This window comes from Phyllobates terribilis, unplaced genomic scaffold (genome assembly GCF_046119375.1).
Source record: "Phyllobates terribilis strain yellow unplaced genomic scaffold, ASM4611937v1 Scaffold_11__3_contigs__length_659146591, whole genome shotgun sequence".
NCBI lineage: Eukaryota > Metazoa > Chordata > Amphibia > Anura > Dendrobatidae > Phyllobates > Phyllobates terribilis.
Window position 1 is genome coordinate 527,736,925 of NW_027362771.1, and position 25,684 is coordinate 527,762,608.

Genomic DNA, 25,684 nt, shown 5'->3' on the forward strand with positions numbered 1-25,684 from the left:
TGTACAGGGTGGAAGATTTCCCAAACAAGCGGACGTGTGTATGCAAACATGGAAAACCAACTTTCAAGAAAGACTATAGTAGCTGCTTTATGCATTCCTTGCATACATTTAGTACATTGGTTATACTCCATGATATTTTGCTGCAACTGCCCTGTGACATAAGGAATACACAGGCTAAAACAATTTTATGCAATCTGCACAGCAGTTGTCTGTGACCACCAATGGCACCACAGGATCATAGCGCCACGTAGCGCTGATCGCCTGTGTGCCGCAGTTACCGCTGCATTGTCTTGGCTTCAGCTATAAGATTTTACTCCAAAACCAGTTTTAAAAATAATTTTCTAAGACATTTTAGTGCATATTAATACAAGCTGGTACCTTGACAATGACAGATTGTGCTGCGTTCTTGACACTGATAATCAGGCATTTCTGTAGGGAGGAGGCACGTAGTGCAGACCCAGAAGTGCAAAGATCTCTTCCTCCGAGGCTGCAGGGATGGAGCAGTTCTGCAAGCAAAAAAAAAACGTGTGCAAAGAATCAGGCCGAGTGTTAAAGCTATTTTCTGATTAAAATCGTGTTCCAGATTCAGGAAATAAGCTATTTTCTACATATTGGAAGCTTTATACAATTTCTATGTACATTCCTTCAATACCTGTGCTTGCTGTCATCTAATAGAAACAATCATTGATTACTCCCAGTTATGAGCGGGATGGGGAGAAGGACACAAGCTGGGGCTTCTACAAAGACCTCTATTTCACCATGCACTGCAGTATATACTATAGCTGGCCATATGATTATAGCTTTTAATAAAAAAAAAAGAAAGAAAAAAAAGAAAGGGATTCCCTAAGGCAGATGTGAAAATAGCCAGAAAGTGCATTTATACTGCCCTATGATCTTAGGTATGCTCTTTTCCCAATAATGGGCCAGTGTAAACAGGCTGCCGAGAAAAATGCTCATTTGTTGGGTTGAAAGATTTTTAAGTTTGCTTGAAAATCATCATTGTTTGCGGCACATCGTTCTGTGCAAACAGTGCTGTTGAGAAGAATGGCAATGTGCACAATCTGTTACTGATCCTTACACAATGCTCTGTTAGTGGGAAATGCGATCGGCCTGTGTAACCAGACTATTAAATGGCCGCTGATTAGCTTGTATGTAGCCGATTGGTAGCCGTTTAACAGTGTACGCCCGCCCTGCTAAGCATTGTGATCTCGCATTGGTAGGGCGTGTACTTTTCCCCATGTAGTCACTTGGCTGGTACCGAGGATGTAATGTAGAGAATCCCTTATCCTACAAACAAGGAAATCACTGTATGTAAAATTACATACAGCTTATATCGATGTTCGTGTTTTGTCTTCGGCCACCTTCCCATTGCTTTCTGTCCCACGATTGAGTCAATGTGTGTATCATCAGGCGGACACTGAAATAGTAGACTGCATCCTAGTGGTCCCGTCGATTCCCCTGCAAAACAGCAGTCTGCTGTATGCAACAATAAGACCATCGCCTGTAATGATGCCGACAGAGTCAACGTGTGTATCATCAGGTGGACACTGACGTAGTAGACTGCATCCTAGTGCCCACCTCTATTAGGCGTATACGCCCGAAAGTGATCCACGACCGCACACGTTGACTTGGTCAGCACCATTATAGTTAATAGCCCCGTCGGCGCATACACCCAAATCCACTTTTGCGGGGGGTGGGGGGAATCGGACACAAGCCCCGACAAGACGACTGAACGTGGGACAGAATGCAATGTGAAAGGGGCCTTACAACGGTGGTCACTATATTTTTCTTCTGCTTGCACAATGTTAGCCTTTAATATCTGGAATCCCAACACTATAATGCACTGTTAGGATTCGGCCCTGTTCACAGTTCGCACTCGTCACACAACCACTCCATAGGCAACGTGCATAAAGATGATCACGTGCCAACCTCTTTCTCTTCTGCTTCTCTCAATGGAAAGAAGCAGAAAAGTAACAGGTCGGCACGTGATCATCTCTATGCAAATTGCATATGGGGCCGTCATATGATGAGTGCGAAATGTGGAAATACTTGACTCCTAACAGTATTATGATATAGAACAATATATATATTATTTTTTACCTACAGATAAGCACTACAAATCGTGTTTTGTTTTTTCAAGGTTCCTTTTAGGTGATAGAATTCAATCAAATCCCCCGGCAAGTGCATAGTGAGCTTCTTCACTAGATATTGGATGGGTGTTATGTTCTGCAGTCTGGTGGTTTCTTACCTTCTCTGTATCATAAAGTCCATGACTGTTTAAAGACAGATTTTTTTCATGCCAAGAATAGCGGCGCAGTTCTCTTTCAAAATGCTGCAAGAGAATTTATGTGCGAATTTACATCTTGGACTAGTGCACACAATCACAGAGTACATGACAGTGTGTACACGTGGCAATGTGCCAATGCAAGGTTTACAAAATTACAAAAAAAAAAAAAAAGCATAAGCTTACATACAAGTCAATGTGTCAAAGGTGTAATCCCAGACCTAGTCCCAAGACATCAATAGCACTATATTTCCCTCACGTATATTCTCTTAAAGAGGACTTTTCAATGTAAACTGCACACACAATATAATAGTGGCTGCAGAGTGGAATAACCCTTTTTTTAAAAAAATTTTGCCTCTTTGTTGCAGAGATATTAACAATCAAATTATTGGCTCCTAAGAAATTAACACGTTATCCGTTTTTACGGAGTGCAAGTCTTCCCCCTGTATGATATTGACCAATCACAAGCAGGCAGCAACACACATGGAGAGAAGAACACGCCCCCACTGTAGCTCAGAACAGGCTACTCCTGTAGATGTATAAGCCTGATCTCACTGCAGAACAACTAGTGGAACAGACATAAGTGTGATTGTGATACCTTTGTGTTCATCTCTGGACAGGCAATGTGGGGGAGAAGCATTATAGCAGAGGTGACAGTGGTGACCTGTCTACAACACTAGCAGCATCTTGTGTGAAAATGTCCTGATAGGAAATATCTGTAATATGTTCTATAATAGATGAAAACTGCAGCAGATGAATTAAAGGCCTCTACATGTAGTGATACAGAACATTATATCCTTCCGGACAAGCAATTCCTCCGCTGTCATTACTCTTACAATGGCAGATTCAATTATAGGCTATAGAGAGCGTCACTAACCTTAGATCCTGTCCAGCCCAGAAGGGCAAAGGGATATTCATCATATGGAGTAACTACTAAATCCACCCTGACAGCCCTCCATGTACGAGCTCCAGAGGAGGATAGATCGCCATGTGCTGTACCGGTAACTCCGGCTTCACATTCAGACCTCACATGGTTATGGTTTGAAAGGGCAAATATAGCATAACAGGTTTCATGGCCATCCATGTGTGTGCTGCGCCTAGGAGCGTGCAGGTGAGAGCGCACCTTTGTATGATGGTACAACAACAAGCCCTGTAATGAGACACAGCAGAAAGATCACACGTAAAATATCAGGCAGCAGCTCATCCACTTTTTTTCCTTTATTTATACATACACTATCGCCACTTAGAGGACTTTTCCTTACAACATAAAAACCCTATTAAGCTGGCCCCTGTTGGGAAAAAAAAAAAATCAATATGTTGGTTTTTCAAAATCGATCCCGTAATGCAGAACACAATGGCTTCCTGACAGCTACTTGTATAAGCAGATCTGTGCACACTCCTTGGATAATCCCCTGGTGGATGGAATTTAGAGAATACCTTTGAAAATCCACGTCTGTAAGCTAAAGACTTGGAGTAAAACAGGCATGGCTTACACCACCTAGTATCAGTCTATGCCCGCTGAAGTCGACAGGAGGCTCTGTAATGCTTCATGGCGCCTGCAGTGTCTCTACACTCTTGCTTTGAAGGAATAAAAAAGTTAAGAGATCAGAAAATTATCTATTATTTAAATCAGGTATTTGCGTTGCATGTAATTTAAAAAAAATAAAGGCAATATTTTTTTTTTCATATCATGTTCTTTATTAAAAAACAAAAATTAGTAATTTTGCAATTTTCACACTGGGGCTATTTTAGACTCGTACTCATTATTTCAGTTCTGACCAGCGTTATATGAGGTTATAACAGTGGAACGTTTCAACATATCCCAGTGATCCTGAGATTTTTTTTTCATGACATACTGTACTTTGTGTTAGTTGTAAATTTTGGTCTATCTAATTTGCGTTTATTAATATATTGAAAATTTGATGAAAAATGTGAAAATTTTTGCATTTTTCAAACGTTGAATTTTTATGCCCTTAAACCAGAGTTATATCACACAAAATAATGACTAAATAGCATTTACCGCATGTCTACTTTACATCTGCATTTTTTTTTTTTTTTAATTTGTTAGAAGGGTTAAAAGTTGACCAGCGAGTTCTCATTTTTCCAACTAAATTTACAAATCAAATTTTTTTTTTTAGGGACCACATCACATTTGAAGTGACATTGAGGGGTCTATATGACAGAAAATATCCAAAAGTGACACCATTCTAAAAACTGCACCCCTCAAGGTGCTCAAAACCATATTCAAGAAGTTTATTAACCCTTCAGGTGCTTCACCGGAATTAAAGCAACGTGGAAGGGGAAAAAAAAATGAACATTTTACTTTTCCCACAAAAATGTTACTTTAGCCCCAAATTTTACATTTTCAAAAAGGTAACAGGAGAAAATGCACCCCAAAATCTGGTATGCAATTTCTCCTGACAGATACCACATAGGTGGTGGAAAACCACTGTTTCGGCGCACAGCAGGGCTCAGAAGGTAAGCACCAATTGAATTCTGGAGTGTAAGCCCCCTATATTTCCGTTAACAGATGACAAACCTGAGTGGGAGCTTTTTTTGTGGATTGGGTAGAAGCTTTTGTTGGGAACATTTTACATAACATTTTGGATCACATTTATCCAGTGCTCTACGCTGAGTACTTACATCAGGGTTTCCATCTAAATCTCCAAGTGATATGATTCAGATGAAACCCCCGAGGGATCCATTCACTAGAATGAGGCAACAGTTACTTTGGACTCTGTCTGGCATCTGTTCAGAGTTGTACTTTTCAGAAGTGCACAAAATGGTGGCCAACCGCACTTTTATGCACGCCTAAAATGATAGACACCGCCGGATCATAGGTCAGACGGTGTCCACAGTGTCTCCATCTGCCTCATTATAGGGAATCTTCCACCGGGGTTCCGTCTGAATCACGTATTTTAGAGATTTACATGCAAACCCCAGTGTAAGCTCCTTGTATGGTCTAACAGACTTGCCGTAGCTGGCGGACCTGGAGGTCGTCATGACAGCGATCAGGTCCTTGCAATGACGTCGCTGGGGCGCCGATTGGAAGGGAGATGGAGTCCCCTCCCTGTCCCAGCCTTCCAAATACAGATATCGATCGTGGCATTTATGTGGTTAAACAGCCGGGGTGCAGTGCGGGCAACACTCCTGGTAATGACAGTTAGGGCTCAGCTATCTCATAAGCTCAAAGCTCCTGGCGGCGGCAGCACAGGCACTGCTCCTGTGCTGTGCACGATCACAATGATGCACTCATACGTCGAAGGTCGGAAACCCCTGCCCAACCATGACATATGGGTATTTCAAAGATCGTGAAGAGGTTAATATGTGACTCTTAAGATTTAGTGTTTTACTATGCCTGATACGCAAATTGTCTCTTCAGAGAGGAAGAGGACTAGAACTCTAGTGCCACCTACAGGAAGTAGAAATCCTAAAAGTCAATTGCGACCCTTTAACGAGCCTTATCAAGTGACTTGGGATATAAGCCAGAATCAGAAACTCAATTTGCAGACACTGTTTCGGGGTACTGCTCCTCTTCAGTGCAAAGTGTGAGTTCTGGTTTGGCTGGGTGAGAGGCGTCAGACCGGTATCTAAGGGGTAACATTTCTTATTGCAGAGAGCGACATGTTAAGCATGTCATGGTGAGGAGACTTTTAAAGCCGCAATGCTCCACTGGGAAATATGCAAATGGTCTCTTCAGAGAGGAAGAGAACTAGAACTCTAGTGCCACCTACAGGAAGTAGCAATCCTAGAAGTCAGTAGTGACCCTATGCCTGATAAAGTGACCTGATTATTTTTAATAAAGATTGGGATATGGAAAAAATAAAACATAGCTAAACATTAAAAATACATGTAACAAAAACCTGATTTAAACAATAGAACATTTTCTGATGAGAGCTTCCTATTAAGATATTCCTGTATCACATGGATGCACCGAATTATCACATATATTAGTACATCTTCAACGTAGTGGCCACTGGAGGACAAACAAGTACCAAGCGAGATCAGCGGTCTGCAGTAGCCTCAGGAGCTGGACCTGGTACAGGGGATCTCCAGTACACCTGGCCACATGTTGAGCCTCCTGCGTGGCCTAAACGTGCTACCATGGCCTGCAGCGTCTCCTGACTTGTCTCCTATGGAGCTCATATGGCTATTGATCATCAATTGCAAAGGGAGCTGCCAGCAGCGGATCTTGATTTGCTGCCAAAATGCATTTAGTGCAACAGAACCTTCCTCAACTATTAATAACCTCATTGATAGCAGCCAAGGCTGTAAGTGCGGGGATCTCTGCACGTTTTGAAAACGTTGTTTCCATTTTTCCATCATTTGCATATCATTAACATCTATCGATCCTGAGATTTCCATACTTCCACAGATGTTGAGAGATCAATACACACGCTATATATGATGTAGACTCTGCGGTGACTGCTATGGAAAACGGTAGATTCATGGGCATGAACATACTACATAGTCCTGCAGTATTTCTATTGCTTGCCTACCTGGCTATCCATCCAGTCTACAGCTTTTTCCAGCACTCCATGTAGCGACTCTTTGTCAGGGTGTGTTATGAGGAAATCCACATCGTGTCCCTGCTGCTTCCCCCTGTTAGGTGCCAGGACATACAAGAAAGAATAATAAGAATAATAAATTAATAGCACGGACTAACAAAAAGGAAAAAAAAAAAATATAACAGGTAAATCAATGCTCATGCTTGGAAAAAGTTTCTACAAAACTTTTGCCCTTGGTTTGGCAATATATCCTCCTCTACCTGCGAAATCCACCAGTCATTGTAATTTTTAGGTCTGGAACAAATCTGTGCAGAGCATGTTTTATTAAGTGCTCCACACGTTCGGCCTCCTCGCGGGTCACCGGTTGCTTTAGATCTATGTAATGTTCTATCCCTGTGTGAACAGTACCAGTAGTTAATATATGGACGGATCCTCCTCCCACAAACACTCAGCACGAAGCTTCTACCTGCTCTCTGGTCTGCAGTCAGTTTAATATTAAGTTCCTCCAAGTCACTTAGTTTCCGCACACCGTCCTTGTACCAACGATCTGCTGTGCGCACCCCAACACCAAAAACACTTGTTAGGAGCTATACCGTAAAAAGAGCATACAAGTTATATAACATGCAAAGTACAAGAGGATAAAAATGACAAAAAAAAGTAAACATCAATTCTACCTATAAAGGCACTTATCTCAGCACAGGAACATTTTATTTAATCACATCCAATTGTGGAGCTGATTATTATTCCAAGATCTATTGATTAAAATCAACGTTTGTTCGTGGGAAAACCCCTTTAAAGGGTTGTCCGGTGAAAATAAGTGATCACCTAATATCTGGATAGGTGATAACTTATTGATCAGTAGGGGTCCGACTGCTGGGACCCGCACCGATCAGCATAATGGGGATCTTTATCTCCGTTACAAAATGGAACAGCAGTTTGGATGCCCAAACACCACTAGTCTCTCTCTATGCAGCTGCTGGAAAAAAAAAAAAAGAAAGAAGTGCAGCGCTCACCAGCCCCATAGGGAATGGATAAAACAGAGGTTTCACTTGGTTACTGCTAAGCCACTGCACTGATCGGCAGAATGGGGGATTCATTATCCCAGTTACAAAATGGAACAGCAGGTCGGATAACCGAACACCGCTCCAGTCTCTCTCTATGCAGCTGCTGGAAAAAATACGAGTGCAGCGCTCACCAGCCCCATAGGGAAAAATATTTGATTGGCACACAGCGATCTCTTCCAACCCCCTCAATACACAAGTTCTTGGAAGAGAAAGATGCTGCCAGACAACTTTAAAGCCGCCTCTGGCAGTGGTTTCTCCCGTTTGGGAATGAAAGAATCCTACATCGAAATTCCAACTTCCCAATCCTGCTTTCCTCAACATCTGTCAGGGAGTGTCCAGAGGTCTTCATACACCTTAGATGGTTGGCCGGTCCTGCCAAAAATCAGTGAGTTTGGCCAAATTTTATCCAATGTGTATGGGGATCTTAAGATACTGCACCATATGTATCAAACTGAAAATCTTGCAGATCTCAATCTCCCCCAAGTCTATAAAGCGAAAGCGACAACACAGGCAATGGTCTGCAGAAGTGCACCAGTCAACGCTTCAGTACACAAAACAGCAAAGGACTTCAGCACTCAAATTATATCCAGGTGTAAACCTGCCAGACATGTCTAGAATCTTATAGCTGCTGTACAGTATTGGCCTGGGCACGTGTCACCAGCTACACAATGTCAGCTGTATAGCCTGATGTGGGGAGAACCTGTCTGAAGTGCTTGTAAATACATGTACAGAGGGTGAAATAAGTACCCATCACCAATTTTCTAAGTAAATATATTTCTGATATTGACATGAAATTCTCGCCAGACGACGGTAACCACCCCTCCAATCCACACGGGCAAAGAAATCACACCATAGATGTCCATAAATTAAGTTATGTGTAATAATGAAAAATGACAAAAGGAGCAAGTATTGAACACAAAGAAAGAGGTGCAAAAACCCATGGAGAGTCGTGACACTAGCTGAAATGTATCAGTAATTAGAAAGCAATCCTGTCAGTAAGCGAAAAATAATATCAGCTGGTTCAACTGATGGCCTATAAAAAGGTGTCTCATTACCAAGGTGCCACACAAGAAACATCTTGTGATGGGTAAAACCAGTGAGCTGTCTCAAGAACCTTCACAACCTTATTGTTGCAAAACATACTGATGGCATTGGTTACAGAAGAATTTCTAAACTAGTGATGGTTCCATTGAGCACCGTTGGGGCCATAATCTGGAAGTGGAAAGAACATCATTTCACCATAAATCAGTCACAACCAGGTGCTCTCCACAAGATTTCAGATACAGGAGTGAAAATAATTATAAGAAGAACTGTCCAAGAGCCAAGGACCCCCGGTGGAGAGCTACAGAAAGACCTGGAATCAGCAGGTACAAATGTTTCAAAGAAAACTATAAGTAATGAACTCAATCTCCATGGCCTGTATGCACGCTCACCACGCAAGACTCCTTTGCTGAACAAAAAGCATGTTCAACCGAGTTTCAAGTTTGCTTGAAACATTCAGACAAGCCTGTGAAATACTGGGAGAATATAGTCTGGTCAGATAAGACCAAAATTGAACTCTTTGGATGCCATAATACACACCATGTCTGGAGGTCAAAAGGTACTGCATATCACCCCAAAAACACCATACCAACAGTGAAGTTTGGAGTTGGGAACATTATGGTGTGGGACTGTTTTTCAGCATACGGCACTGGCAAACGTCATTTAATTGAAGGAAGGATAAATGGACAAATGTACAGAGATATTCTTGATAAAAATCTGCTGCCATCTACCAGGATGATGAAGATGAAAGGAGGGTGGACAATTCAGAAAGATAATGATCCCAAACACACAGCCAAGGAAACTCTCAATTGGTTTCAGACAAAAAAAATAAAGTTGCTAGAATAGCCCAGCCAATCACCTGACCAAATCCAATAGAAAATTTATGGAACGAGCTACAGCTCAGATTTCATAGAAGGAGCCCAGGAACCTTCAACATGTGAAGAGTGTTTGTGTGGAAGAATGGGCCAACATCCCACCTGAGCAATGCCTGCAACTAGTTTCTCCATACAGGAGGTGTATTGAAGCTGTCATCACCAACCAAAGCCTTTGCACGAAGTATTAATTACATTTCAGTAAGCGTGCTCAATACTTAGTCACTGTGTCATTTCTCATTATTACACAACTTAATTTAAGGACATCTATGGTTTGATTTCGTTGCCCGTGTGGACTGGATGGGCTGTTATTGACATCTGGTGAGAATTTCATGTCAGTAGCACCTTTATAAATATTATTTATTAGAAAATTGGTGTTGTGTTCAATACTAATTTCACCTGCTGTATGTGCATGTGGAAAGGGTCAGAAATACCCTTGAACATGAAATTAACCATCTTTAATACTAAGAAACCTAAATATAGTAGTGGGGGCTTCTCCTAATTTTACTCCATTTATACTTCGACATAAAAGCCTTTTTACTGCACCTCCATACACTGGTACTGCTCACTGACTTTAAGCTCCTCTACTTCATGACAGTTTCCATCTTCCAAGATTTCCTGGAAGAAGAAAAAAAAGAGAAATCAATGACAAATACCAAGAAAGAAGCCTACCTTGGTCCTTGCACATTAGAAGTATTCACATGTTGCACATGTAGAACATGGCTTGAGGATATTCTGATGAACCAGAACCTTTAATATTACTTCACACAGTAATAATTCCCATGGCTCACAATTACTGATGGATTGGCACACCAGGCTGGGATTTTTAGACACCCATTGGAAGGCGCAATGGGAGGTAGGACCATCTCATCGCATTAGGAGAAAAGCCAATGGTGACACATCATTTCATCTGTCCTTGCCCTTGACTTCTACATTACCTGAATGACCGCCTGGCAGTGGCCTCCGCACCACACCAAGTTTTTGGCTTCTTTAACAGATCGTAGCTTAATTGGTAGAGACTTGAGTACAGACGCCGCTCTTGCAAAAGCCAGACTTCGGACTTCAGAGCCCTGTAAAGCAGCTGCTTTCTCCAACATCTCCAGAGCGTCCTACAAGTGAGCAGCACCACAGCCCAAATCACACAAAGGTATTTCAGGGTAGGAAGAGGTTGATAGGGCCCTGGCCAGCAGTCACGGACCACCGGCGCGGCCACTGGACCAGGTCCTGCAAATCGTTTTGCTCGACTCTAGCAATTGGTGGTGGTCTAATTATGAAAATTCACGAATGTAGATGATGTTCCCCCTGTCTTTGTCCTGCAACCATGCAAAAATAAAAGGAGAGCACAGCCACGTCTGCAGCACTCATTACATAGAGGACTAATGACGAGATGGATGCACTTACACAAATGTGTCCATAATTCTAATATATACAAGAATTAAAGGGGTTTTCCTATTTTTGCTCAGGTCTAGAGTAAAAGTTTGTGGCACAAGAATCCTTTTTCTTTCAACCAGTGGCCATCACAACATTTTAAAATCCAACATGCTATAAGTGTTCATTCCTTGAATATGTTCCAGAAACACAGCGGCAAACATGCAAGATGCTCTAGGGTAAAACTAGGATATAGGATAGTGTGGAAGTGGGCAAAAATATCTACTCCTTTAAAGGGGTTGTCAACTACTCAGACAACTCTCTCTCAATCCATATGTTCCCCTCCCAGTAAAATAACACCTATACTCACCTCTGGTGCGGGCGTTGCTCCAGCAGTGTCAACACTGGCTCTGTCAGGGAACACAGGACATTGGTATGTCAGGCAATCCCTGTGGCCAAAAATCGCTGCTTTCACCCTCCAAGTCTTCAGACAAATCAAGAAAATTGGAGGAAATGATGGCTGTGGCTGCTCTCATTTTCTCCAGATGTCAATTACGCCCATAGGAGAGGAGAGTGAAGGCAGTGCTGATTAGCTGCAGGGCTCGCATAATGTCACACAAGCCCCGGGAGAGACAGTTCTGACACCACCGGAACAGTGTCAGCACCAGAGGCGAGGATAATGGCAGTTGGAGAGGGCTGTATTTTCAGTCCGATCCGACAACATTGGATCGCATTCAGACAAATGTTATTCTATGTGGCCGTGTACATTCGATTTTTTCCTCGGACCACACCAGTCTGAAAAAAAAAAAAAAACACCATGCAAGAGATTGATCTGATATTTGGATCACACTTGGCTATGACAGTCAATGAGGCCATGGAAACCATCGAACTGCACTCAAATGACATCTGAGTGCAGTACGATTTCCACGCACTGACGGAATGGAGACATTTTTTTTTCTCCATCTTCTACTCATCTGAGAGAATCAGGTCACACCCGGACCAGAGTGTGATTAACATAAATCAGCCAGATTCTCTCAGATGAGAGAATACAAACTCTTCTGCACCTGCCCTTAGGCTAAGTGTCCACGATGCAGAAATGCAGCATATTTTTTCTGCTTCTCCCAGGCAGGAAAAACGCATGCGGATTTTACATGCATTTTTCCTGCCAGGTAGAAGCGTTTGTCAAGAGTTCTTCACATGTATTTCCGCTTGCGGGTTGTCAAGCGCTTTCCAGGCGATTTTAGCATCACTTGGAAAGTGCTTGACAACTTGTTCACACTATATAAATCCATGCAACGGCATATATAGTGTGACCAAGTAAATATTTTATTTATTTATTTTTTTTAAACTAAGAATGGTAAAAAAATAAAGATTATACTTAGCTTCCAATGGCCCCCGGTCTTTTCTCCGCTGTGTCCAGTCTCTTGTACAGCCAGCGGTGGTGTGAAAGGACCTGCGATGACGTCATTTAGTCATGTGACAGGTCACAAGACTAAATGGCGTCATGGCAGGTCCTTTTAGACCATCGCGAGCCGCCCAACACACCGGACGCATCGCTTTGGAGACCAGGGGCCATCGGAAGGCAAGTATAATCTTTATTTTTTATTTTAAAGTCTTTTTATAACAGGTACCATGGTACCCGGGTCTGGAGGAGAGTATCTTCTTCTCCAGACCCGGGTACCATCCGCACATTGAATCGCTTAATATCCGCATGTGCACATGTAGTCATGCAGATATTAAGCGATTCAATGGCAGCAATTATGCTGTGTGTCCGCAAAATTAATGGACATGCTGTGTTTTTTTCCGCAATGATAATCCGCAGCGGAAATTTCCGCAACATGTGCACAACACATGCGGATTATCATTGGGGACCATGGGGCACGTATTACCAAGCGTTAAGCGTTTTCGCTGCGGAAATTCAGCGGCAAGAATGCTTGGAAAACAAATAGTGGGCACGCAGCCTGAGTGTTATTTTACAGGGGTAAAAAACATAGGAATTAAGAAGTTATCCAAGTAGTGGCGAACGCCTTTAATAGAGAATTCCAAAAATACAAATGTCCTTCTCTATAAACGTTATATATAAAAAACAAGAACAATTAAGTTTTAATATTTTGTCTTACTTTTATATGATATATTTAGAAGTTTTTTTCCAGCTTTAATCACATTCACAACCAACTATATTGTATATCTGTACAAAACATTATGGGAAGAGAAGCGGCGTGCATAAGACAGCAGGCGCACCTGGTGCAGGAGCATCCGCTCAGCCCCCTGATGACATCCACACACAAGTCACTTACGGTAATCTCTGAATTATGATGGGTTAATGGTGTCTGACGTTGGCAGGCATACGGCGCCACTGATGGAAGAGCGTCTGTGTCTTTACACATCTGGGATCCTAAAATCTACAATACAAACATGAGAGCTGATAAAAAGCTTAGTGGAAATGTGGTATACACAATTGATAAACTTTATATGCCTTTAACCCCTTCCTACTACAGGCCATCCTGACATCGGCCCTAAAAAGGGGTAATAACTCCGGAACGCTTCTACTTATCCCAGCGATTTCGAGAATGGTTTTTCGTGACGCATTGTACTTTATGTTAATGGTGATGTGTTTTGAGTTTATTTATGACAATTTCAAATTGAAAAATTTCTGTTGGAAATTTTTGGCAACATTTTAATTTTTATGACCTTAAAAGGTTTGTTCCCTTTCAGAAAACTTTTCTGTATAAAGCTTCAGTAGTTCTAAAAAAAATAATAATAATAAAATAAAGTATTAATTATTCTCCCTGGGTCCAGCACCAGCTGTCCACCACTACCCTGCCGACTTCACGTTGACAACGCTGCAGCTAATCATAGAGCTCAGCAGCATTTTCCATGTAGACATGAGCTGCTGACCTCAGTGATTGGCTGCAGCGCTGGTGATGTGATGTCAGTTCTGCAAACAAGGACATAAGCAGTGGTGGAAAGTTTTTATTTCTTTAGGATGTTAGAGAGTTTAACAGCAATTTTCTATATTTTCAAAGAAAAGGGACCAATTCAGCTTTCAAGTGGCATTGCAGGGCTTATGTTAGGACCCCCACTTTAAAAAAAAAATGCACCTCTTAAAACTTGCTAACCAGGTGTTACACAGAAATTCAACATTAAGGGACAATTCATCAAAGCTTTCACACCAGAATTATGGCGCAAAAGCTTTGAAAAGTCGCAAAAATTAGGCGCAACCTGAAACAGCATTTTTTCTTTTATTTAAATACAGTTACCACAAAATAATCCTAAATAATTAATGGTGACAGTTTTAGAGCGTTACCAAATAGGTGTACTAATTTTTAATTTATTTTTTTACAGATTTGTTTTAACACAAAAACTAGGTTTTGAATGGTAAAACTTTTTTGTTGCCTTCTGTGAGCTTTTTTTCAAATTTTATTCACAGACCAAAAAGCAACTTGGCCATCTGTTCCCTAGAATCACACCCATGGAGAACGGGGGTGTTGTGAAAGAAGGAGCCCCCTTCTTCGCTGAACCATTTAAATGATGTAGTCGATATTGATCGCAGCATCCATACGATACATGTTAAACTTTGGCCCGTAAGCCAAATCTGGCCTGCAGGATGATTATATTTGTCCCGCGACACCAGAACAACCACCCCTGTGTGGGGCCCATCATTCTGCACGGAGGACCGTGTGGAGCCCATCATTCTGCATGGAGGGCCGTGTGGAGCCCATCATTCTGTATACTGGTTGACCCGTGACTTTGTCTGAGTTTTTCATTTTGGCCCTCTGTTTATGAGTTTGACATCCCTGGTCTAGATGGTTTTAAGCCGAGTCTGTCGCAGTCAGTTTTAGGCCGAGCTCCCAATGTAATCGCACTGGGCCGCTCCTGCGTCCACCTGGTCACCAGGACGTCCATTTGGACAAAGACCTTCGCAGACAGGACACTATGTACATTTCAGCCTCTGCTAGTTCTCAGGCCCTGGTAATACGGCCACATCTATAGGAAGATCAAAAATGAACACACACGAAATTAAAATAAGTCTCTTTACCCCTAAACGGTGTCTGGCCTCCACTAGCACAGGTTTTCCTGAGCTCATGCTCTCTGTAAACCAGCTGATGTCCAAGATATGTGGAAACGTCTGATCGTCGGCGCTCTGCATCGTCTCCCCAGTTTTCCTTTCGATCCAGCAGATGACATCAGCGAATGAATTCTGTTCTGATACCACGTGCGTCACCGCACCGCTGCCAGGAACACAAGCATACTGCCATCATACAGAGCAATCACCAGGATCCATAGTAACTAGTGATGAGCACAAGTGCTCGTGTATATACCGAGTATGGCCGGTGCTCGAGTGACACGGTCGCATGTTTCACGGCTGTTAGACAAAAACAAAACATGCAGGGATTGCCTGTGTTTGTCAGGCAATCCCCGTGTGGTCTTTTTTGGCCAACAGCCACGAAACATGTGGCCACGGGATTCGAACAGGTCACTCGAGCACACGCGATACTAGGTGCATACCCAAGTACTTGGGCTCATAAGCAGAATCATTCCCAGGACTGGTATGGACCTTCACATATGTTAAAAGGTTTGTGCGGTCTTAGGGTACAAGTTTGCAATCATTTTGTGACTGTAGACTTGTGAATCCTCACATCGCTCGCACTGCTCGCTGTGAGGATTCTCCGGTGCCGGGAGCGTAACTGTAAGTATGTGATTTGCATAAATGCCGTCACGTGCTGACTAGACATGCACGGCCTCACTCATTACACATTCTAGTCGGAATGTGTCCAGAAGTATGCAAATCGAATACCTGTGGTCACATGACCGGAGAATCCTCACAGTACGTGCAATGTGGGGATTCATAAGTCTGCAGTCATATAGTGTGACTGACTGCAGACTTGTACCTGAAGGCCGGACAATCCCCTTAAGCCTGCAGAGGTATCTCTTCTCTTGGATCTTCTAATCACGCCTCACGGGGTGTGACTGACACCCTTCATACAATACTGATCGCACCATTATTCAGGCTGTCAGTCACATGCAAGAAGGCGTAATTAGAAGGTCAGAGGTAGGACAAGTCCGGGGAAAGAGACACCCTGCCAGACTAGTCCGGCCTTATGTGATGCTGCAGGATAAAATGAACATCCTTCAAAGACTGCAGCAACAGTAACACATCAGATTAGCAGGTGGGGACAATCAGGGGTACAAACAGATACCCTTTAAAAGTCCATCTTGTTGACTGTGGCCATAAAGGTTAACTTGGAATGCTGTATGGTGAGAAATGTCCATAGGTGGCCAACATCCAGAGATGATAGTGATAGAATAATGCAACCATCTAAATCACCCCATTATATACCGTGCCATGCTGAAGTCGTACCTGTATTCGTGTGCCACACCGAATCCTTTCCTCTGTGCCAGTGATGTGAGGAAGCCCCTTCGTGCAGCCCCCATTCTTCGCTCAACCAAGAATATCAAGACATCAGGAAATACGAGTGGTGGGGCTACTAGATCCGTGGGGGCCACAGCCTCTTTCCTCCTCTTTTTAAGTGGGAACGGGAACATGACGAGGTCTGAGCCAGAAACAAACGACAAGGGTCTGACATCACCATAACTGTTCACCTGTCCGTATACAGCACCACAGAGAGGTCCCACAATACACAATGGCAGAAAGCTGCGGAGATCAGTCCTACATATGTATGGAGAGGTTCCCACAGTAGTGATCACGGGGCAGACATTTCTGAGGAGATCTCAGTCCTCCCCAGAACGATAACAGGAAACAATAGACTATTCAGCTGCGGACGGATAGAGATAAGATGATTGCTGACTGTACTTATTAAAAGGATTTTTCCAAGCACAAAAAGAAAAAGAATGATCTGACTGTCCCTGTAATGAGTCCTCACACCCCTATGTTACTTTTTATCCCCCCTTCAGGCTTTTGTTATGATCTGTTAATCTTTGTATCCTGAACTTTCTGCCGCTCTCCCTCTGCGCCTCCAGACTACATTTCCCAGGAGGCAGTGCGCTCAGGTTTCTGACAAACCTGCATCTGCTTCGCAGCTGACTCCCACACGCAGCGTCAGTGCCCGCTCATTCCACTGACAAAGCACCATCCTGAGACTCCTATACAGTCTCAAGAGGGATAAATCACTGCACATAGTTTCTCCCTCCAGACACTTCTACTATGCATTGCCTTGATGCTCTCATGCAGTCAATGTTACAGGTGACACTGGCAGCACAGTGTACTGCAGGGAAGAAATGGGTCATGCAATGTAGTTATTGATTATAATGTAACCTGGCACTTTATAGCGCCCAGCACCATCCGCTCTGGCCACTAGTTGACAAGTTAACTCTTCTTTATGGAGCTTGTGCTGCCTCCCTCACTGTATACTATCCAGGGATCACTGGCCACTCCCCAATGACATCACCATTCAGCGCACACTGCTGGCTGAGCCCCGCCTCCTGCAGGCAGAGCTGTGCTTGAGTGACAGGCATCCTTCCGTTCTAATCTGTACTTTGTAGTAAGGATCTGGAGACACATGACCACATGTGACCGACCAGGAACAGTCCAGAATTTTAAACAGCAAGTAAATTATGACTTTTCTTCATGTCTGATAGGTTTTACAATATCTATGTGCTTGGGAAAACCCATTAAAGGTTCCCGTTAACCCTAAGTAGCAGTCGCCCACGCCTCCATAAACAAACCCTCAGTTCCTCTAAGAGTGTATGTGTTTTCATTGAAGAGAGCGGAGTAAATCTGGGGTATCGGGCCCCCACTAGTGCTAAGGACAGGCCATCAATATGTTGTGTCTGGACAACCCCTTTAAGTTGCTGAAAGGCTCCTCTGGTGGTAACTTATTTCCTGTGAGAACAAAAGGATGGGTTGTTCAAGCTGTGTGTGGAGCATTTAGGGGGAGCGCACTGTGGTGGTAGGGGGCAAATTGTGTAAGGGAATGTACTTTAGGGGCTTCTTTGTGGCGCTATACTGTACAGGAGCTGAACCGCAATGTATACCTTCTTACTCATCTCTAAAGCAACACTGTGCCTGATCGCCGCCAAATAATTGTGACTCTTTTTACCTTTTAGGGACAGGGGACTATTTTGAAGCTTGCTATAGGACCCCATCATTTATATGTTCCCCCCCTCTATGAATACCTAATGACCTTGATTCTTACACAATCCCTGACATAATCATTGGTAATAATGACGCAGAGCTCAATGGATGCAACTTTGACTTCCATTTGTGCTCCTCTGCAGTTCTGCACCTCTTATCAGATGGGGACAGGAACGTTTTTGTGCCCATTGGAAAAACTGCATAATTTAAAGGGAATGTGTCAACCCCCTGGGCGATATCAGACCTCTACTATGGCCATACAGGGTATAGAAAAGTAAATCTATACATACCTGAATGGTCAATAGCAGAGGTCTGATAGCAAAGAAATCTGGTTTTACAAAGTCTGTTTTCCGGAGGCTTGGCGTCCGGGGGACGGCAAGCAAACCCTTCCTATCTGCTTACTATTCCCCTAATTGCCGCCTCTGTGCTAAATCACCGATATCGCCCAGGGGGGGGTGACACATTCCCTTTAGGCTATGTGCCCACGATGCAGAAAATTTCTGCAGCATTTCTGCATCTCCCTGGCAGAAAAAACACATGCAGATTGTGCATGCGTTTTTCCTGCAGAATACATGCGGATCCACATGCATTTCCGCATGCAGATTGACAAGCGCTTTCCAGGCGATAGCATCACTTGGAAAGTGCTTGACAACTAGGTCACACTGTATAAATCCATGCAAACAGCATGGATTTATACAGTGTGAAAAGTAAAAAATTAAAACAAATAAAGCGATACTCACCCCCGAGGCCCCGATGTGTGCAGCAGCGCTCGTTCCTGTCTGGTTCCCGGCATATCGCGAGACAGAGCGGTGAAGGGCCTGCGGTCACATGACTGTGACGTCACCGCAGGTCCTCAAGCGATGCCGGCATTCAGATAGAAGCCTTCGGAAAGGTGAGTATAAACTTTATTTGTTATTTTATTCTTTTTTTACAGTTTTCTATGGTACCCAGGTCTGGATGAGAGTCTTCTCTCCTCCAGAACTGGGTACCATCTGCACATAGAGACGCATAGAAGCCGCTTGTACAAATGTACAGTCGCGGTTTCTATGCGTTTCAATGCAAGTCAATGGCGGGAGTTCCGCTGCGCTTCCGCAAAATTAAATGACATGCTGCGGATTTTTGTACGCAGCATAAACGCTGCGGAAAAATCCGCAGCATGTGCATAGAACATGCGGAATCCCCTTGGGGACCATGGGGTGCGGATTACCTAGCGTTTCACAAGCGTTTATGCTGCGGAAATTCAGCAGCATAAACGCTTGAAAAACGCTACGTGGGCACCCAGCCTTAAAGGCAATCTGTCGCCCGGTTTTTGCTATGTAATCTGAGAACACCGTAATATAAGAGCAGAGACCCTGATTCCAGTGATGTATCACTTAATAAGCTGTGATTTGCTGTTTCAATACAATCAGTGGCAGGAAATTATTACTGTAGGACAACTGGCGTCGTGCTTCCTAGTCCACCTCCAGCACTGATTAGTAGCTCTCTATACAAAGAAAGCTTTGGTGTGAGTGGGCTTATACGCAGAAAACTATGATTGTATCATAACTGCTGCACCCAGTAAACTAAGTGACATCACAAGAATCAGGGTCTCTGTCCCTACATCATGCTGCTGTCAGATTACATAGGAAAAACCTGCTGACCGATTCCCTTTAAGCTTTGCATGCGTCATTCTGCTCAATGACCGTGCTGGGATCCCGCCTGACTCGCTGGAAAACGCACTCCCGCCAGAGACAGAGACTCCCGACTTACTTGTCGCACGCTCGTTATGCTGAGTGATACGTCTCGCTTCCGTCTCCGACCGCAGATCACAATCTCCTGATTAGATAGAGAAAAATGGAACTAAAGTTACAAGATGGAAATTACCATCAGCTCGTACAGAACTTGTGCAACGTTTCCTCCTGCCGGTGTCCATAGTGCGAGCCTCCTCATCTAACACTAGCTGGAGCATACCGGGGGCAGAGAGAGGACACAGACGGTGCCATCAAGTTGAGGGGTTTTACCAGGAAACGGCAAAATTCCACATTCTATGCAAAAAACACAACTCGTCGGCTCCATCTGAACACTGCCTTAAAAAAAAAACACCCAAAGCAAATTATAGACTCCACACTGGAAAAACACTATAACCCAACACACACACTGCACAAAACAGCACTCAATGTGAACAGGGCTCTAAGCCAAAACAAATGCCCCCACCCTGAGTGCCCCCAACATGCACACACCTGTACACCACCCACCCAGGCTTTACCACTAATCCCAGTACCCATGGCTGGGTCTACCCACCTTGTTAATCCCCAGTGCTCTGCTGCGCCCCCCTTCCCTCCATTCCCATGCACCTTCCCTCCAAACTTGGCCTCCTGTCCTCATCACCCACTGCGCAGCCTCACAGACTTCCGCTTCTATGACCACGCCCCTATGCAAATGATCCTGTATACGCACCCGGAGACAGCTCCGCCCCTTTAAATATCCCACTAGCGCATTTACTAGACTGAGCCGTCTATCAAAGGAAGCCCCGCCCACCCGGCAGGTCGCGCATGTGCAGCGGTCAGCGGCAGCGATCTGCTACCTGCGGCTCCAGCGCTTCCAGTATAGCGCTGCTGACAGGTGAGGGGAGGGTGGTGTCAGCACTGCTGGTGGCCGCAGCGGGACAGTCACCCCTGCACCAGACAGGTAGTCAAATCGGGGCTGAACTCCGCGTCTGTCCATTATCCGCCCGGCACTTCCTCTTTATTAAAACAATAAAATGCAAATATACCCAAATAATGGGAACAAGACTCATTGTACGGAGGAGCAGCGGGCACAGAAGGCGCGGGGACTCAACAGGTACATACTGCCCGGATATATCTATATATATCTATACATATACAGCTCTATACTGCACTAATATATACATACAGAAGGCACGGGGACTCAACAGGTACATACTGCCCGGATATATCTATATATATCTATACATATACAGCTCTATACTGCACTAATATATACATACAGAAGGCACGGGGACTCAACAGGTACATACTGTCCGGATATATCTATATACTGCACTATATATTTATATATATATACATACAACTCTATACTGCACTAATATATACATACAGACTGCGCAGGGACACAACAGGTACATACTGCCCGGATATATCTATATACTGCACTATATATATATATAGATATGTGTGTATATATATATATATATATATATATATATATATATATATATACACACACACAACTCTATACTGTACTAATATATACATACTGACAGCGCGGGGACTCAACAGGTACATACTACCCGGATATATCTATATACATCTATACATACAACTCTATACTGTACTAATATATACATACAGACGGCGTGGGGACACAACAGATACATACTACCCGCATATATCTATATACTGCACTAATATATACATACAGATGGCACGGGGACACGGGGATTGTATTGAGCAGTGCCTGGTTTTCTCCACACATACCGCTTAGAATTATCACCAAAAAGTTCTATCTTCGTCTCATCAGACCAGAGAATCTTATTTCTCATAGTCTGGGAGTCCTTCATGTGTTTTTGAGCAAACTCTATGTGGGCTTTCATATGTCTTGCACTGAGTAGAGGCTTCCTTCGGGCCACTCTGCCATAATAGCCCGACTGGTGGAGGGCTGCAGTGATAGTTGACTTTGTGGAACTTTCTCCCATCTCCCTACTGCATCTCTGGAGCTCAGCCACAGTGATCTTGGGGTTCTTCTTTACCTCTCTCACCAAGACTTTTTACCCACGATTGCTCAGTTTGGCTGGACGGCCGGGTCTAGGAAGACTTCTGGTGGTACCAAACTTCTTCCATTTAAAGATTATGGAGGCCACTGTGCTCTTAGGAACCTTGAGTAATGCAGAAATTCTTTTGTAACCTAGGCCAGATCTGTGCCTTGCCACAATTCTGTCTCTGAGCTCCTTGGGCAGTTCCTTTGAGCTCACGATTCTCATTTGGTCTGACATGCACTGTCAGCTGTGAGGTTTTATATAGACAGGTGTGTGTCTTTCCAAATCAAGTCCTATCAGTTTAATTAAACACAGCTGGACTCCAATGAAGGAGTAGAACCATCTCAAGGAGGATCACAAAGAAATGGACAGCATGTGACTTAAATATGAGTGTCTGAGCAAAGGGTCTGAATACTTATGACCATGTGATATTTCGGTTTTTCTTTTTTAATCAATTAGCAAAAAATTCTACATTTCTGTTTTTTTTTCAGTCAAGATGGGGTGCAGAGTGTACTTTAATGAGAAAAAAACAATGAACTTTTTAGAATTTACCAAATGACTGCAATGAAACAAAGAGTGAAAAATTTAAAGGGGTCTGAATATTTTCTGTACCCACTGTATGTTAGTGCAGTATAGAGCTGTATATACAGCTCTGGCAAAATTTAAGAGACCACCGCACAGTTTTCTAAAAATCACCATCGAAGACGGCAGTCCATTACAAGAAGGTCAAGTGTGACACTCTAGCCCTCCCTGGGAAATGGGGTTACTCGGAGCCGGGTCGGTGTAGGGGTAGCGGGGGAGGCAGTCGTGGTCTAGACTCGGTCCGTGCCCAGGGCAGTGACATAAAAGATATAATGGGCTTTCAAGTAAGAGTGGTATTTTCCGACTACGCCACCTGCGGTTTCCGGTGATGGGCACCAGCGCTGCTTCAGTCCACTGAGGCCGGTGTTACGGGCAGCTAAGATGGGACAGCTCCCCACAGGCGGAGCAGGCCTCCGGACAGAGTGAGAAGGAATGGTGGGTGCAGTGCCGCGCAGGAAATAACAAGCTGAGACGGTGTATGAAGTCATCCGGGTCTTTACTCACTTGGGATGAACTTTCAGCTGCAAAGCTTCTCTCTGCTACACACGGCGTACTGCGGCTGCGGGAAGGGGGCTCAGCACTTTCCAGGTAGATCAGGAGCACCTGTCGAGACCCCTCTGGTGTGTGTTCCTCTCCTTGGTAAGTTGTTCTCCCACTAAGTCTTCTCCTGACTGTGTGTGGTACGAATGTGTTGTAAGGCCGGGTCCCACTGGATAAACGCAGTGTGAGAGATACAGGTGGCGTAGGCCGCTCCGTCTGTATTCCTCTGGGATCTACTAAGCCTCCGGGCTTTTCTGACTGAGACGTGAAGTAGCAAAGTCAGATATCGGGGGCCGGTCACCCCTTTTGCAGCAGGAATCCCTCTGACTAGGCCAGAGTAAAGAATACAGGTGGCGACTCCGCTCCGTCCGTATCCCCCTGGGATCCTTTTGCCTGTGGAGCCTATCTCCTCTGCTCCCCTCCAGGGCCTTCTTAGGTCAGGACCTTGACTGGTTAGAGACAGTGGTTAACTCTGACCCGCTCCTCGTCTCAAGGCCAGAGTACGAGGACAGTGTATCTTCAGTCAGCTGCAGACTTTTGCTGGACTCTGGCAGAAGACCACAATCAAAGACCTTAAACCTAAGATGGCCGTAGATTAAATATGAATGAATAGGTGTTTCCTAAAAGTGTGTCCTCCACCCTCACCCACTACATGGTTCCCCCTATCTTTGGTTCCCCCCATCTCCTCTATCCCGGGCCGGGGCAGCACCCTAGTGCATTTAGGCCCCCTGCAGGACAGGAGTGGTGTAGTGTTGAGTGGTGCCAAATGATTCACTGACCGCCGCCATCTTTGTAAAGGAGGAGCGCATGCGCAGTTTTAATGTGACCTCCGCTATCTGCCTGCACAAAGATGGCGGCGGTCTGATTTACTGCGCGGGGAGACAGCTCAAACGAGAGAACACATGAGGGAAGAAGACAGCACAGAGGTGGAGAGAGAGAGCAGACAAGGGGGAAAGCACATGGGGTACACAGGTCAAAGAAGAGATCACATGAGAGAAGACAGCAGATGGGGGAGAGAGAAAGCGCACAGGGGGGAGAGACACAGAGCACAGGGGGGAGACAGCTCAAATGGTACAGCACATGAGGAGAGAAAACAGCACAGGAAGTAGAGAGAAAGCAGACAAGGGGGATTGCACATGGGGTAGACAGGTCAAAGAAGAGAGCACAGATGGGAGAAGTCAGCACATGGGGGGAAAGAGAGAGTGGATAGGTGGGTGAGCACATGGGGGGAGAAATTCTCAACGCTGCAAAGCCTGCCCCCATCGTGACATTACCGCCCTCTCGATGCAATAGCATCGGGCCTCCATCTAATATATATATATATATGTTAGTGCAGTATAGAGCTGTATATATACAAGTTAATTGTTTTTTCTCATTAAAGTACACTCTGCACCCGTCAGCTAGGGAACAATGTGGATATTTTCCTGTGGCTGTAAGCCCCTCCGGGGTACTTACTGGCCGCCGCCCGGAGCGGAGGGTCTATTGAGGACGCGGAATTCAACCTGCAGCTATCCAAGGACCAGAAGTCCCAGCTGCGGGAGGTGTTCCGGCCTTACCTGACCCTCTTCACGGGTGTAGCAGGGAGGACGCAGCTAGCTGTCCACCAGGTGCACACAGGGAGTCACCCGCCAGTCCATCAATCCACTTACCGTGTCTCTCTAGAGGTGCAGAAAGACATGAAGGCGGAGATAGATGAGATGTTGGACCTGGGGGTGAGCCAAAAGGTCAAAAAGTGCATGGGCCTCGCCTGTAGTCCTAGTCCCGAAAAAGGACTGGACAACCTGGTTCTGCGTGGACTACAAGAGGCTAAATGCCATCACAGATCCCGATACATACCCAATGCCACACATCGATGAGCTGCCGGATCGCATAGCCGGGGCCCAGTACTTGACCATTATGGACCTGAGTCGAGGATACTGGCTGATTCCTCTGTCTCAGGAGGCCCAGGAGAGGTCCGCCTTCATTACACTGTTCGGGCTGTATGAATCCCTCGTCATGCCGTTTGGCATGAGGAATTCACCTGCCACTTTCCAGCGATTAGTCAACCAGCTGCTCAAGGTACTGAGTTGGTGGCGGAACTCTGAAGCTAGAGCCTGGGAAGATTGATGGCCCTCCCCTAAACCCAAGAAGCAGGTGATGTCCTTCTTGGGTATGGCAGGGTACTATAGGAAGTTTGTCCCCAACTATAGTGCCCTTGCTAAGCCTCTGACGGACCTCACGAAAAAGAAGCTACCACTGACAGTCAACTGGACAGCTGACTGTGAGCTGTCCTTCATGGCGCTGAAAGCTGCCCTGACCAGTTCCCCAGTCCTTCAGGCCCCGGACTTCGCCCGGCAGTTTTTAGTCCAAACGGACGCCAGTGCGTTTGGCCTGGGTGCTGTGCTCAGCCAGGTAAACGGGCTGGGGGAAGAGCATCCGGTGATGTTCGTCAGCCACAAGCTCTTACCCCTGGAAGTGGCATACGCTACTGTAGAGAAGGAGTGCCTCGCTATAGTGTGGGCCATGTGGAAGCTGCAGCCTTATCTATACGGGCGCAACTTCACCGTAGTGACTGACTACAACCCCCTCAGCTGGC

General features: G+C 44.7%; 2 protein-coding genes across 12 annotated transcripts in view; one reads left to right on the top strand and one right to left on the bottom strand.

Annotated features, from left to right (window-relative positions):
* The window catches only part of LOC141166736 (DNA-directed DNA/RNA polymerase mu-like), a 59,416-nt gene extending 38,770 nt beyond the window's left edge, over positions 1-20,646 (bottom strand). For 3 of the 6 annotated variants that reach the window (XR_012251344.1, XM_073653703.1, XM_073653702.1), the window contains exons 1-13: positions 20,514-20,646; positions 20,097-20,299; positions 16,500-16,692; positions 15,177-15,369; positions 13,435-13,539; positions 10,708-10,878; positions 10,316-10,387; positions 7,259-7,379; positions 7,053-7,185; positions 6,784-6,886; positions 3,162-3,434; positions 2,249-2,332; positions 379-506 (exon numbers count right to left, since the gene is read on the bottom strand). Coding sequence is in view for 2 of the 6 variants with exons in the window: in XM_073653703.1 (XP_073509804.1) it covers positions 420-506; positions 2,249-2,332; positions 3,162-3,434; positions 6,784-6,886; positions 7,053-7,185; positions 7,259-7,379; positions 10,316-10,387; positions 10,708-10,878; positions 13,435-13,539; positions 15,177-15,369; positions 16,500-16,692; positions 20,097-20,181 (1,620 nt within the window). In the remaining 4 variants the exon portion in view is untranslated. Of the gene's footprint in view, positions 1-378; positions 507-2,248; positions 2,333-3,161; positions 3,435-6,783; positions 6,887-7,052; positions 7,186-7,258; positions 7,380-10,315; positions 10,388-10,707; positions 10,879-13,434; positions 13,540-15,176; positions 15,370-16,499; positions 16,693-19,982; positions 20,049-20,096; positions 20,300-20,513 lie in introns of all 6 variants that reach the window. The other 3 variants (XR_012251347.1, XR_012251345.1, XR_012251346.1) reach the window with 3 other exon arrangements.
* Positions 20,647-20,712: 66 nt separating this feature from the next.
* The window catches only part of SH2D6 (SH2 domain containing 6), an 88,194-nt gene continuing 83,222 nt past the window's right edge, over positions 20,713-25,684 (top strand). For 2 of the 6 annotated variants that reach the window (XM_073653705.1, XM_073653711.1), the window contains exon 1: positions 20,907-21,053. In XM_073653705.1, the coding sequence (XP_073509806.1) occupies positions 20,974-21,053 (80 nt within the window). In that variant the 5' untranslated portion in view covers positions 20,907-20,973. The other 4 variants (XM_073653708.1, XM_073653710.1, XM_073653706.1 and 1 more) reach the window with 4 other exon arrangements.